Source organism: Mauremys reevesii, linkage group 2 (assembly GCF_016161935.1).
Source record: "Mauremys reevesii isolate NIE-2019 linkage group 2, ASM1616193v1, whole genome shotgun sequence".
Taxonomy (NCBI): Eukaryota; Metazoa; Chordata; order Testudines; family Geoemydidae; genus Mauremys; species Mauremys reevesii.
In genome coordinates, this window is record NC_052624.1 from 88158354 (window position 1) to 88172749 (window position 14396).

Consider the following 14396-nt stretch of genomic DNA (forward strand, 5'->3'; position numbering starts at 1 on the left):
TACAGCAGAATTTGAGGTGTAGACGACTTCATTTACCGTGGCTGCTAACTGGCTTTTGGTCATTTTGTGGGAATAAATATTAAATAGGTTGCAAGTACAAGAGTTTTGCCAGTCCCACTACTTTAAGTCATGGGGCTTAGGTATCATGAATCTTTTAAAATATTTATTCATTATTGACTGTTGGAGTCTTAAAAAGAATGTTTGTAGATTAATGTTGGGTATCACTTCAAATTTTATTTTTCAATATGTGTTCTTTGTTTTCTCTTTGTTATGCTACTAGTGCCTTTTTAAAGAAATTATACATTTAGTACTTCTGAAAATGTGCTGGATTGAAAGGACTGGATGTTGCAGTGTTCTGTTAGTCAATAGGCAAAGAGTTACATTGACAGTGATAATTACTTATTTTTATAGTGCCCCAAAAAATGTCAGGTGTTTGCAAAGGAAAGAAGATGACATGACATGGTCCCTGCCCCAGAAGGCTTGTAGTCTGATTGTAAGCATAATTTAGTGAATGAAAGCTACAGAAAACTAGGGTAAGGTACAATAGGGTTACAGCAGCCTTGAAAAACTGCCATGAAAATGTAGCTATCCAGACATAAAATGTACTCATTTGCCATCTAATTTGATGATGAAAAAATGCATGACATCTTACTGATCTGTCAAAATAATTACTGGCCATACATGCATGGGCAAACAGACCTTTGCAAGGCTGGTCTACAATAATAAGATCATATGGTTATTTGCAGTGTGCTTCTACCCCATTCTGGAGGGAAAGATTAAAAATTGTTCATGCCTATTAAATCATGACTGGTCAGACTACCAAAAAGGTAATGAATAGTGATGGTGGTGATTGTGATAGAGACATAATCCACCAACTCCTTTAATATTTAGCTAGCAAGCAGCTGGCTAAATATTACAGAACGTTACTCCGTTGGTTATTACGATCCTGGGCTACAATTGAACAAGTGACCTAGATGTGAAAGTGTCTGTATTGATTACCTGTTGCCTCAGTTTTATCTCTGTCTAATCACATTGTTTGATTTGTTTCTAATCACAAGTGTCTTGGTTTGGATAGTCAAAATTCCTTTAAAGTGATATTCAAGGTCAACTTAAATCACTTTAATTTAAAAAAAAAAGCGCCACCTTTCATTACAACTGAGACAGTGCATTACAAACTGCCTTTTAAAGAGTTCTTCTGCTTTCACTATACCCACAGGGGACAATACTACTTTAAGAAGAGTTTGTCAGTGAATCTGTATTCAAAACTGTGATGTTTCTTAGAATACCTTGGACACCCTGTTACTCCCTTGAGTCCAGCAACAGGGAGACTTGCATTTTCTTATGTTGGTATAGTAGTCTTTTCTCAGATCCCACCAGCCTGTTAGCCACTAAACAATCTCCTCAGTTCTGTATCAACCCTTACTTTGCCTTGCAGGTTAACAATAGATGTACCCAGTCCTGGAGCCTCTTTGAAGTGTTCCTCTGTGGTGGTCAGCCCCTATTCTGCTGAACACTTTCAGAAATACCAGGTCAGCAGTCTGCAAGGGGACATGTATACACTAGTTTGTGTGAGTCAGCTCAGGATTAGCACCTTGTTTAACACCACAACACTGAGATACATTTATAGTGAAAACAGCCATAAGTTTATTATCAAAGATTCGAGCGAGAGTGAGTAAGGATAATGGAAACAAGTTACATACAAAACAAAATTAGAACATGTTTTCTGGATACTATACTTAACTTAGCAGGCTAACCTCAACTCTAAATATGTTTATTTCAGCCCAAATATTCTCTGCAGTATTTCAACCAAATCTGATTGAGATCCTGTTTTCATGAATGTAAACATATTGCCCATTTACTTCCTAGGCGCAGGATAAAGGGGTGTCTTTTGCCTTCTCGTTATATCTCCCTGTAGCTTATGCTTCTGTGTGCTATCTCCCTGTAGATTTCCATCTCCCCGTTGATTTAGTATGTAAATGACTCTCCATTGTGTTAACTTACAAGGCTTAATTTACGTGCCAGAGTGAATAAACTTTATTATCTGACAGAAAACATATATGTTAACTCTATCTTTGTACAGACTTTAAAACATATTTTCAGTAAACATATATAGTTCCTTACATAGTATCTGTACATTCATTTCACAACAATACTGACTAATGACCAGCATTTTAATTTAGACATCATATGAAAATCTTTGATGAACTGGAATGTACATATCAGGATATTATTGTAATCCTTTTTTCTAGTTGGCATTGAAGGGTCTATGGGTCATAAAGACAACTAGGTGAAATATTCCTTTTTAATAGTTGTTCCTCAGCAAAACTATCACAAAATGGCACAGGAGGTCCATTGGGTTAGTCAGACTTTCCACCTTCTGAGAAAGTGGAGATCTGCTTCTTGCTGGGAAAGAGGGACAGGAGATGATAAAGGATCTTCTCTTTGAGCTGAGCAGTTCTCCTTCTGGGAAGAGGCAAAGGAACTGCAGCTGAGTTTACTCTGCTCCAGTCTCTGTTTACAATTCTAAGTGTATGTGTCTTTTGGGTTTTAAAGATGAAGAAATTCTCCTTTTAAGACAATAGATTTGTAATCTGAATGACATATCCAGATGTATATTTCAGAGTCTACTGATGATTTTTTGAGCTACTTTATTTATCATGTAAAATTAGGGCCTGATTCAGCTTTTATTGAACTCAGTAGAAAGACTACCATTGACTTCAGTGGGAGTTGGATAACATGGATAGCATGTGGGTAAAATTTATGGAGAACCTTCATTCAAAGTTTATTGGTGCTTTTTGGCAAAGTTCTAATAATAGGTCTGTCTGTATTGATTTCATATATTTTTTTGTGAAGCTGATTTGCACATGCAAGAAAAATGTTGTATACAGACAGATAATACAGTTTCATGTTAAGTTGCCTTTATCTGCAAGAGTGTGTAGTTTAAAATTCCCTTTTGTAACCTTTTGTGAACAAATCCCCTTGATTGCCCGGTCAGATATGCAACAGCTCCCCCCAAACCTCACTTAACACTGTCTTCATACAGTTATATATATTAAGTGCCCCCAAACTACATTTATATTTATAAAGCCAGCTGAGCTCAGAAAATAATAATTGTGTCCCACTCCATAAAGAGGGAGGATCTTATCTAGAAAATTGACTTCTACAACAGCTTTGTGAACCACCTATGGTCTCTGTATGTATATATGTGTGTGTGTGTGTGTGTGTGTGTATATATATATACAGCCCACTTCATCAGATGCATAGAATGGAATATATAAGAATTGTGTGTTTCTGTGTGTGTGTGTATATATATATATATATATATATATATATATATATATATATATATATATATATACACACACACACATACACACACTCTTCTTATATGTTCCATTCTATGCATCTGATGAAGTGGGCTGTAGCCCACAAAAGCTTATGCTCAAATATATTTGTTAATCTCTAAGGTGCCACAAGTACTCCTGTTCTTTTTATGGATACAGACTAACATGGCTGCTACTCCGAAACCTATGGTCAAGAAAGCTGTAGTCTCAGGCTCTCATGCAATGGTGAGGAGAACCACAGCTATATGTAAACTCTCTCCCTTGATAATCTGTATTTGATGTTCTTCTTCGTTTTATGACCTCTGCCAATCTGAATGTCTTTTCTGAGAGTGTGTGCTCTGCCAGGCAGAGACTCTCTCTTCTTGAATGTCTGAAAAATGCTTAGCCTATTGTGAGGGCTACCATAAATAAATAATAACTAAAACCTATTTAGATCAGTGGATGTTTCACTTCTCTCATGGCTGTAGAATGCCAAAAGTAGGGATTCTTCTAGCAGACACCCTTTCCTCAAAGTTGGAGATTGACTCTGATTGCCCATATTGCAGATACTTGGAGCTCATTTAACCTGACTAGTAGTCTTTTCCTGTCTGCCCCGCCCCATCCTCAGGGTCCATATTAGTTTTGAAAAGGCCTCTGCCCAAAGTTAGCAGGTTAATACTGGCTCACTGCTCTTTTTCAGAGGTCAGCTGGGGAAGGAAAAAATGGATCTTGTGGCTTGAAGATTACTTTCCCCAAGAGGGATGACTGGGAAGAGAAGATGTGCATTCATCAATTTGGTTGATCATGTGAATGAAATGCCTGTCCATTTAAATCCTATTTTAGGATTCATAAAAATCTACAAGGGACTGGGTGGAAGACTTTTGATCCTAAAAATTGACAGTGGTGGGGTACAAAGGAATTCCTCTCCTTTGCACCATTCCTCTATTGAGCTGCTCGGATACTTTCTGGCAGAGGAAACTTGCTAATGAATAGGCTGGCCAGTTGCAGAACCAACATTTGTCCTTTGTTGGGATTTGTGAAGACTCAAAGATCTTGTACTACTTCAAGTTCCAATTCCATAGTAGCAGGCAAAGACTAGAAAATAATTAAAAATGTTAGTTCAATACATTAATTTCTTCAGTATCTGTTTTTCCTGGGTTGAGTTTTTTCTTAAATCCTATCAGCTCCTCTTATTTTCATTCCCTTCCTGCTTCGGGGGCTCATGTTGTAGTAACCTGTGTTCCTAGCACAGGTGGACTCAACCTAGCTCCCGCAGGAGCCTGTGTACAATGTTCCTTGCATCATCCGGGGGGATTGCTGGTGAGTGATGTAAGGCATTTTTCTTTCTCTCCTCCTATGTGGTCAGAACACTGCCTCAGGAATGTTCTCAGCTGCTGTCTGCCTGGAATAAAGAAACCCAGCTGAAGTCCTGAACTCTGATTCCCTTTGTGGCAGTGCACTGTGCTGCCATTAGACCACCAAGCTAGTCTTGTTTAGTATTCTTTCTGAATGCTCATTGACATGCGTTTCCTGCTTTGGGTTAGGGAAGTAACCTAAGATTTGTTTTTTACTAGGCATAGGTTGTTTTAAGAACTGCCCCAACATACATTCAAATGGTTTTTCCATTAGTCAGGAGCAGTTCCTGAAGTGCTTTGCTCACAGTTGACCCACACTTGTTTTGCATCGGGAACTAAACCCAGCTGTGAGTTGAGCTCTCAAAGCACCTCTGAACAGGAAGCATCTTCGGGTTTTCCATCAAAAACTCAGTGCTAAAAGAAAACAAAAACCCATTTTCCCATGCCAGAGCAGGTGACTGCCTTCTCTTCCAGTCTGTGTGTGGGAAAGTAAGGCCATAGTTACTCTTGCATTGGTTCATGGACTGTAGTCTTGCTTTTCCTGTGTAAATTAAGGCTTGTGATGCTTAAAGGAAACACTCTCTTTAAGCCCTTATATTCAGTATTAGCTGTGAAGAAAATGAACTATTACTGTGTGAAAATGCCAATTGCTCTTTTCTTTCTTGAATATACCATTCTTTTGTCTTCCTTGTAGTGAGCTGTTGACTGACGCTTTTGATTAGCATTCCTTAAAGGGATGTGGAATCATCTGTGCTGTTGCTTGCCAAAAAGCTATAACTTTATGAAGCTTATTCTGATTTATAATTTATCCCATTTGATGCTGCAGGTTTTCTTAGTAACTGTCACATGGTGCTAAGTCCTTGTGATTACATAATGTATTTATTTTTATGAAAATGCTTTGGTGCCAGGGGGAAGGCTGAGCGCACAGGAAATCATTCACATACAAGAAGAACTCCAGATCCAAAATAGCTTTAATTACAGGCTTGTTTCAAAGAGCCACCACTTGCCTCTTATATTGGTTTTTCATTAAAAATAAATTATGTTTTTATAAAAAAAAAACAAACCCTGTGACAAATATATTCGTTTCATGCTAGAATAACAAAAACTACAAAACAACAGTAGCTGGACTAATACTTAAAGTAACACTTGCTGGCTGAGGGACATTCCTCTTGAGGCTGCTGAAACTATGTAGAGTACACTAAGTGATTCCATCTGATTTGCAGAGAACACTATGGGTTACATTTTCACTTTATAAATATGTCACTGGCAAAGCCAACTGGCTGCAGCAAGCTTTTTGAAATGGACATTTCTGGCTGCGCTTTTGGAAGACTGCATTTTTTTTAATGAAACATAAAAAACCCATTCACTGGTTACACATTAGAAACAAATGGCCAAAGGAAACAAAGTGAACTATAAAAACTTGGACTATGAAGAATATCTAATTTTGTATGAACTTTTCATTTTGTTTTACTTGTAGTATTTTTCATAACTGGAGTTTGTCAGCTAACAGACGATTGTAAATTTGTATTTTAACTAAACTTGAAGTGAATAATACAGATGATGCAAGGAAGACAAACGAAGCTTAGTTGTTGCTTTAGAACTTGACGCTGCATCACTGAAGTCAATGGGAGTTTTGCCATTGACTCGTTGCTGGATCAAGCTCTATATGGATTAAATATCTTTTACTGTTTCTTTAACAAATATGGTTTACCTGCTGTTCTACATGCATTGAAGATCCCTGAAGACTCTAAGCACCTTGTTGTAAATATTAGTTGGCTTTCAACATGTTTTATTACTGTACCAACAAGATGTTTCAACAATAGTATTTGTATGAAGGAGTTCATTTGTTAACACTGAGGATAAATATAATATCCCCCAATCACTGTTATACGTATCTATTATCTATTACAAGATTGTTCTGTAAATCTTATTTCCATTCTTAATGATTTATTATTTTTATGATTTAACAGATTATGGTAAACATACATTTTATATCTTATCATTTGTGTGAGATCAAAACTTATTGCTATTTCTGACTTGCCCTAACAACGTGGACGAACAACTGTGCAGACGTCTATTTTTAATTTATTAAAGTAACTGAATCAGCATCTTTACAGTATTACTGCTGCCTGTAGTGTGTCTGTCTGTGTTTTTAAAGTGTTGTCACAGAAACAGAAATAATTAAAAACAAAACTTGGGGTATTCGTTAGTTAAAGGATATAGCCAAAAATCTCTTCATCTGCTTGTGGAAAAAGCCCCCCATTATTCACAATCGAGAAATATTGCTCTTTCATAACTCTGATGGCATAGCCTTCCTTTAAAATGGTAGGAGAGTATGAAGTACAAAACATTAGAACGTATACTATAGAGAACACTTCTACTGTAGTAAGGGGATGGACCATGTGATCTAATGTCTTTTCTATCTCTTATTTTCTGTGACCTTTTATAGTATTTTAAACAATAGAATTACAGTACATCAACAAACTGATTTAATTTGTATTGTGATTTAATAAACTTTAAAAAAATATTTACCTAGCTCTGTGTGTGTGTGTGTGTGTGTGTGTCCCATCTTTCTGCATATCTTGTGTAGTTTTTAATACAGTTTTCTGCTTTTAAAAAAATCTTGTTTTATCATTCATATACAAGAAAAGACAACAAAACTATTAACAAGGTGTAAAAACACATCTCTTTGGATTCTGATCATTTGAAACCAGGTTTATTTTTGCAGTTAACATACCTCATTGGAATGTTTTTGGTGTGTGGGTGTCTGCTGCCTAAGATAGTAGCTCAGACGCTTACCTGTGTAACAATTGCTTTAAGAAATAGGCCAGGTTCTGTCCTATGTTACACCTGTGCAGCCCTGCTGATTTCAGTGAAGCTTCATGGGGATAACTGAGGGCAGCATTTAATGCAAAGTATAAATATTGAGCCAGAGTTAGCTGACAAGATGGAGAGAAATAAGATGCTCTACTTACTGTGTTTTTTTTCTCTTTGTGCATACTGATTTTTAGAAAGGTAAAACTGAGCAGTGTGGTTATACCAACTGAGTTTGCAGTAACTTCTGTTTCTTTCCCCCTCCATATTGTGGAAGGTCTCAGGGACAGTTATGGTAAGACGACTCCCAGGCAGCACAGTGATGTTGTCAAGGAGCAGCCAGGGGAAAAGGGAGAGAAGGGAAGAGGGTGAACCTCTATGGAGACAGCCCTTGATTCCAGTGAACCCCTGAGATCCTTGAGCTTAGGGTCTGAAACCTATGCCTCATTTGTGGGAGGTGCGGGATGCAAATTCTTCTTTCTCCCCACAGATGGAAGAATAAAAAGGACATTCGGTGACTGAAACTCATGGAGTTTCTACTCCCCTGACCAGGAATAAGCCAAGATAGGAGCATAGAGCCCTGAATAAAAAAAATAGGATTGTCCTATAGTGTTTCCTGAAAAATACTTTTGTAATAAGCCAGTAGGACAGAAGAGAAATATTAAATAAGGCCTTGAAAAGTTTGTTTCAGGGTATTCCAAAATGCCCTATTTGTCTCCAAAGATGGACCACTGCAGTTTGCCCATCTCCAAGACTAGGTAGAACAGGACTGGGATATAGGCATATTGCTACTTACCTGCATAACAAGGATGTTATAAATCTTAATTCATTAAAGTTTGTAAAACATTTTGAGGTCCATGGATGGAAGGTGCTATCCTAGTGCAAAGTACTTTATTTACCATGATGATTGATTGGTTTATTAAACTGACAAAAGCTAGAACAAAGAACATTAAGTCTGCCATACCGTCTTTACCTTACATTGTGCCATTTTCTCTTTTCTTCTTTGAAGCAGCATTAGTTACGAATAGTGTCAGTGCTAAAATGAAAAAAAAAATAATTGAAATTAAGTGAGACCCTTAATATTAAACAGGTTTTAATTGAATTCAAGCGCCTTGGTTATGACTTTTTTTCAAATATTGCATAAGTTACTTTATTAATATATAATTTCCGTTGACTAATTTTTGAATCATATGTTGATGAAATCATCTGCTCTGATCTTGGCTAATTCTTCAGAGCTTTTTGACCTTTAAATAATGAACCAAATGCTTCTCAGTGATCAGTTTGGTTGACTTAACCCTTTGAATACCACATACTTCAGAATATGAGTGACAAATTATTATAAATAAATCATAAAATGAAGTTTGATCTTTTGAGCCATATAAATAGTATTTTAAGAGGTTAAGTAACTGGAAAGGCTTTTTAATAAAGCCACTTCATACACAATTTCAAAAGAAACTTGTTGGCTGTCCACACACACACACACACGTGTGTGTGTGTATATGCATATATAATATGTGTATAATATAAAATATGTTTCTAATTTTATAAACAATAAAATCTAGATTCGAACAGAAGCCATAGACCCTGCTTTGTAATTTAAAAAACATGTGTTTCAGTGTAAGAAAACCTGAAGAAATTCATAACTCTAAAACTACTGTACCTTTTGGAAAATGCTATCAGGATTTTACGTGTTAAACACATAATTCTATTAAAATTATTGAATTTAGTAATAGGAAGCATTTGTTCATTGATTTGAAACTGTTAACAGAATTTAAGAATTCACATTTTGTAAAAAGATGTGTGACTCTTATGTACTAAACAGGAAAGATTAATGTAGTACCACTGTTTGGAAACATGAAACGAACTTCAATATATTATAGATTAAACCTAATGGGACCAAATTATCAACTTGAAGTTGTCAATGAACCTTGCAGCCAATGGCTTAAATGGTATGATATATTTTGTCTTTATCACTTGCAGTTGTAAAGAAAGGCATTAGTTTGGCTTACTTCAGTAGCTGGCAGAATGTTAGTCTGAGAGTTTTTGAACATCGCTCTAATGATTTCCATGTTACAGATGCTTTTTTACAAAATATAGGTAATCTGTACAGATCCTAGCATGATTTAACTTGAGAAGATTGGTTTTCATTGTTAGCTTAGCTAAATTTCCTTTAGAAGCCATCATAGCCCTCTTGATTAATGGACTATTTTGCTCTGTTTCATGTTTAATAAGGGAAATGGGATTTTTCTAAGGTTGAAGAAAATTATTCTCTATACGTTGATTTATGATTTTGTTAAACCAGAGTGCTATTTCTGCCTTATTAAAACAGTTGGTATAAGACAAATATGTTTTGCATCAGCAGTCAGTAAATCATCCCCCCCGAAAGAATGTTGTGTTAAATATAAGACTGATCGTAGGTTTATGGCTTTAAGAAAAGAGACAACAAGGAGATTTAAAGTGCCACCAGACTCCTTACTGTTTTTGTGGATACAGACTAACACAGCTACCCCCTGATAAGAAAAGAGAGAACTTCTGCTTGAATAAAATATATATTTTTTTTATTTAGAAATCTGTAGTTAGGATAAATCGGCCATTGCAATAGTTCAGATTTGGTTGGAATCCTATCATGACCCCCTGCCGCCCCTAAAATTACATTAATTAAAAAAAGTTGTGCCTATCTATCTATAGCATCAGTGTTCTTCCCTATGAAGTACTGAAATTTGGTTCCCTTGTTTCCTAGGAGGTTGAGAAGCACTGAGTTCAACCTCTGGGAAAAGAACAGGACCGTATTTCATTATTGAAAATCCTCCCTATCAATGTGTGCAGCAGTGTTAATGGGAATGGAGTGAATTATGTACAGATCTTTTTGGTGGGAAGGATGAAGGGACCATTTTGAGAGTAGTATAGAATTGGCAATCACAAAAAGGGGAGAAAAACGGGATCCAGTGTAGCTATTTACCTTCTGCTCCCCTTACATGGCTCTGACCACTTGCCCTCAGCTTCAGAGTTTTTACCCTAGTGATCCAAATCTTGGGGGAGAGAATACTGATTCTCTGTTTAATCAAGAGGTCGAAGATCAAGTAATACTGTATTAGTAATTTAAGTGAATTATTAACCCATTAACTACTTAGCGTGGTCTGTTTCTTTTTAAATAACAGTTGATATGCATCTAATAATTTCTCTGATGAATCAGAATACGAGATAATTTTTCCATATGCATTTTACCTCCAGTGTTGCCATATATTGAACTGTTGCCTCTGTGATCTTATGTAACAATACTTGTCAAAGTGGGAAAAATACATTTTTTTTTTGTTTTGTTTTTTTGCCCATATCTGAGGCCCTGTATTGGAAGAGTAGGGTCTAAAAGAGGACATCTAGGAGGAAGAATTTTTTTCTCTTTAAATCAATATCCTGTTTTAATCCTGCATGCATAGGCTATAATCCCGCAGACACTTGCAGATGTGAGTAATTTTGCATGGGAGTGAAATAAATGACATTATTTATGTACATGTTTGTAGGATAGGGGCTTGATCCAATACCTACTTCCATTGGCTTTAATATTTTCATTGATTTCAGTGAGTGTTTGATTGGGCCATTTTTTTGTGGATTTCTTTGTATGAATGGGTGCTAACATTAATTCAAACATACACATAATTTTTATCTTTTATGTAATGCTAAATCCACAACCTGATTCTGATCTCAGTTGACTTCTAAAGTATTGCTCTGAATTTATATCCATGTAACTGAAATCAGCATGTGACCAGTAGGATCTTGCTGCTATTGTAGTTGAATTATTGATTTCAATATTGACAAGTATTTTTAACTCCTCACTACAGACTTAATATTTTTAAATCCTCCTTTAAACATATAAAATAAAGATATAATAAAGACAATGGGAAAATATCACTATGATATTAACATTGTTTTCATGATGATTTCTATTTTAGACCATTTAAAGTATGGAATGATATGTAGATTTGAACATTTGTTCTTAGGGTCATTTATTTTATTTTATTTTAATAACTGTGGTCCCTCAGTTAAAATAGAATATTAAGTTAAATCAGAAAACTAATTTTTTTGCTATCTTTTTGTTTCTCTTAATGTATTGTTGTTTACCCAAGAAACAAAACAGTTAACTAGTTTTAGTTTTAGCAGATAATGTTTTTACAACTTTTGGAAGGTTTGGTTCTCTTTGTTCTAGCGCATTATTTTGTGTGTCCAAATTTTGTGTTACTTATTTGATTAGTAATAGGTTTGTGAGCCAAACTGGCAAAATCCATGAAATGCAAAGTACAGATGTCCTTCAAGTCACATCAGTTTACTTGTGGGTTAAATTACCTTATGGAAAGAACAGGTGGGAATAGGATGAGCAATGGTTCTGGGAGTTGTCAGGGATTTCCTTCCCCCACTCCCTGGCAAGAGTTTGGCGTGGGGCATAGGCTACCGGAGCAGGGAGTAACTTCTTCCAGGCATTATCTGAAAATGGAGGGGGATTCTCGCACTTCATGGGGTACCAGGTGCCAAATAGCTTTCCAGGGTGGTAAGAGCAGCACTCCTTGAGGTAGAGCCGCGTGGGAACCACCCCTTCTGCATTTGTGGAGTGATTTTTCACAGCTTGGACCCCTGTGAAGACATTGGATCTGGTTTTTTTTCCTATTTGCATTATGGATATTTTCTTCTCTCTGCCGATTCACAGTTTGCTCTTCCTTCCGTCACTATCTCTTTGCTACCAACATTGGTCTCATTGCCACTTTTCCTTTCCCTATCTGCAAAAATAACAGGAGTACTTGTGGCACCTTAGAGACTAACTAATTTATCTGAGCATAAGCTTTCGTGGGCAACTGCTTCACTGTTACCCACGAAACGCTTACACTCTAGCGTCACTGACAGTGTAAAGGAGCCTTAAAGTGGGAGTAAATTACATTTATGCCTACTTTAAAGCCGCTTTATGCTGCCAATATGGTAAATTAGTATTCATTTACATTTAGTGTCAATGAGAATTCAGGCCTGTATATTTTAATAAAAATGTAATATGTAATTAATGGTGCTTTGTTTCCTTTTCGTTTAGGTCGAGATTTGATATGCATACAGTCCATGGATGGCATGCTTATGTTGTTTGAACAGGAAAGCTATGCTTTTGGCCGATTTCTACCTGGTTTTCTTCTGCCTGGTCCGTTAACTTACAGCTCTCGAACAGATTCCTTCATTACAGTCTCTTCCTGTCAACAAGTTGAGAGCTACAAGTATGTATAAATGTTAAATAAGTAATTGTATTTCCTTTTAGGGCTGCCGTCATATAACGTGAATATACTGAAAATAAAAAGTAATGTTTTATTTGCTTTTACTCATGTTGTACCACATATCTACTTTTTAAAAGAGGAAAGAACAGATGCCTTTCTTGGTGCTGTCTCCTGAAGCTCAGACTTGAATTGTTGTTGTCTGGGTATGCCAGAAGAAGGACAGGAGACACTGGATGTGTTAATTAGGCCTCAACTTTATTCCTAAGTGTCTGGGAGTACCTGCCAGATAAAACTATACAGTGCAGGTAATTCCATAATTATTTACATATATCTGGGAAGGCTGCTGGTAGCCCTCCCCCTTACCCATCCTGATCCCCAGCTAAGACATTGCTGGGACCTCACTACCTTCCTCCCCTCCTCCCTTGAATGAGAGTCAAGGGGTATATAAAGGAGATTGAGTTGACTCCCCCCCTCACTCCCCCACCCCCGTTTCCACTCCTTAAAAGAATACCTCCTTAAAATGGATCGGGAAAGGATTTAATCTGATAATTGTATCAATTCCCTGCAGAGTACCTGCACTGGACATGTGCCCCAAGCTTACATAATGAGGTGTAGCATCGTAGCCTAACTCCCCTTTCGTTGTTTGCTCCCTCAAGCCTCCAATCCTCTGGGGGGGGGGTGGTGGTGAAAAAACCTACCTGGTGTTGGCCGATCTAGATCTAGAAATGTTAGATTTCAGTGCAGCATGATGGTGAGGGGAAAATTCCTTCCCAGCCCCCTGAGAAAGGAGCGACTAATATAATGCCCACAGCAGATAATGACTAAAATCTGGTATTTGAGATACTTCCATGGATGAGAGGGTGGGTGCTGCTTAATCTGACCAGGCGAAAGGAGGGCTGTCACTGCCCAGGTGTGGGCATAAATATTCCCCCTCTCTTCTGGTCACCTGCGGGGAGGGATGGGTCAGTGTCCCCATGCTGACCTGGAATGGGGCTACCTCTGTATTGGCGGTACCTCACTGGCTCTCTACTTGCCTTTAAAGGGGCAACTCAGCACCTCTGCCAAAACCGACAAAGGTCCCCACCGCTTAATGTGTGGTGAGGTCAGTCAGCTTTGAGCACTCGTTCATTAATCTGGTGAAGTCTGAATATGTCCTAGATTGGAATAGTGTACATTTTGTCAGAATGTAGTGAGGTATAGATCATTGCTTTTAAAGTATGGAGAGTGACTGATGGGGAATGGCATCATCTTTGGAGTGAAGTGCTTTCTCAGTGAGAACTGAAGTGGTAGTAAAAGGAAGGTGAAATTGATGGGTGAAAAAAGAAAGTGAGAGATTGATGTGGGAAAGAGGGAAAATATGTGGTTGCTGTTTCATTGAGTATCATTGATATGCTTGGTGCTGTACAAAATACAGAGGAAAGCACAGTCCCTGCCTCAGGGAATGAACAGTTAAACAGAATGGCTTAAAGATGTAACACATCAGATTACCAGAAGAATGTTAGATTTCAGTGCAGCATGATGGCTTTTTTTAGTGTTGGGTTATGTACAGAGGATGATATCTGATTGTATTATAGGTGATGTTAAGCAAGCAGTTGAGTGAAGAGAGGGTCACTCACTGGTGGAGGGAAGAAGGGAGCTACAAGCTCAAAGACCGTTATGTACAG

At 37.3% G+C, this 14396-nt stretch overlaps 1 protein-coding gene across 12 annotated transcripts in view; it reads left to right on the forward strand.

Moving 5' to 3' along the window:
• BBS9 (Bardet-Biedl syndrome 9) overlaps positions 1–14396 on the forward strand; it is a 493039-nt gene that overhangs the window by 33271 nt on the left and 445372 nt on the right. For all 12 annotated transcript variants that reach the window (XM_039526584.1, XM_039526588.1, XM_039526586.1 and 9 more), the window contains one exon: positions 12561–12735. In XM_039526584.1, coding sequence (XP_039382518.1) covers positions 12561–12735 — 175 coding nt within the window. The remainder of the gene's footprint in view (positions 1–12560; positions 12736–14396) is intronic.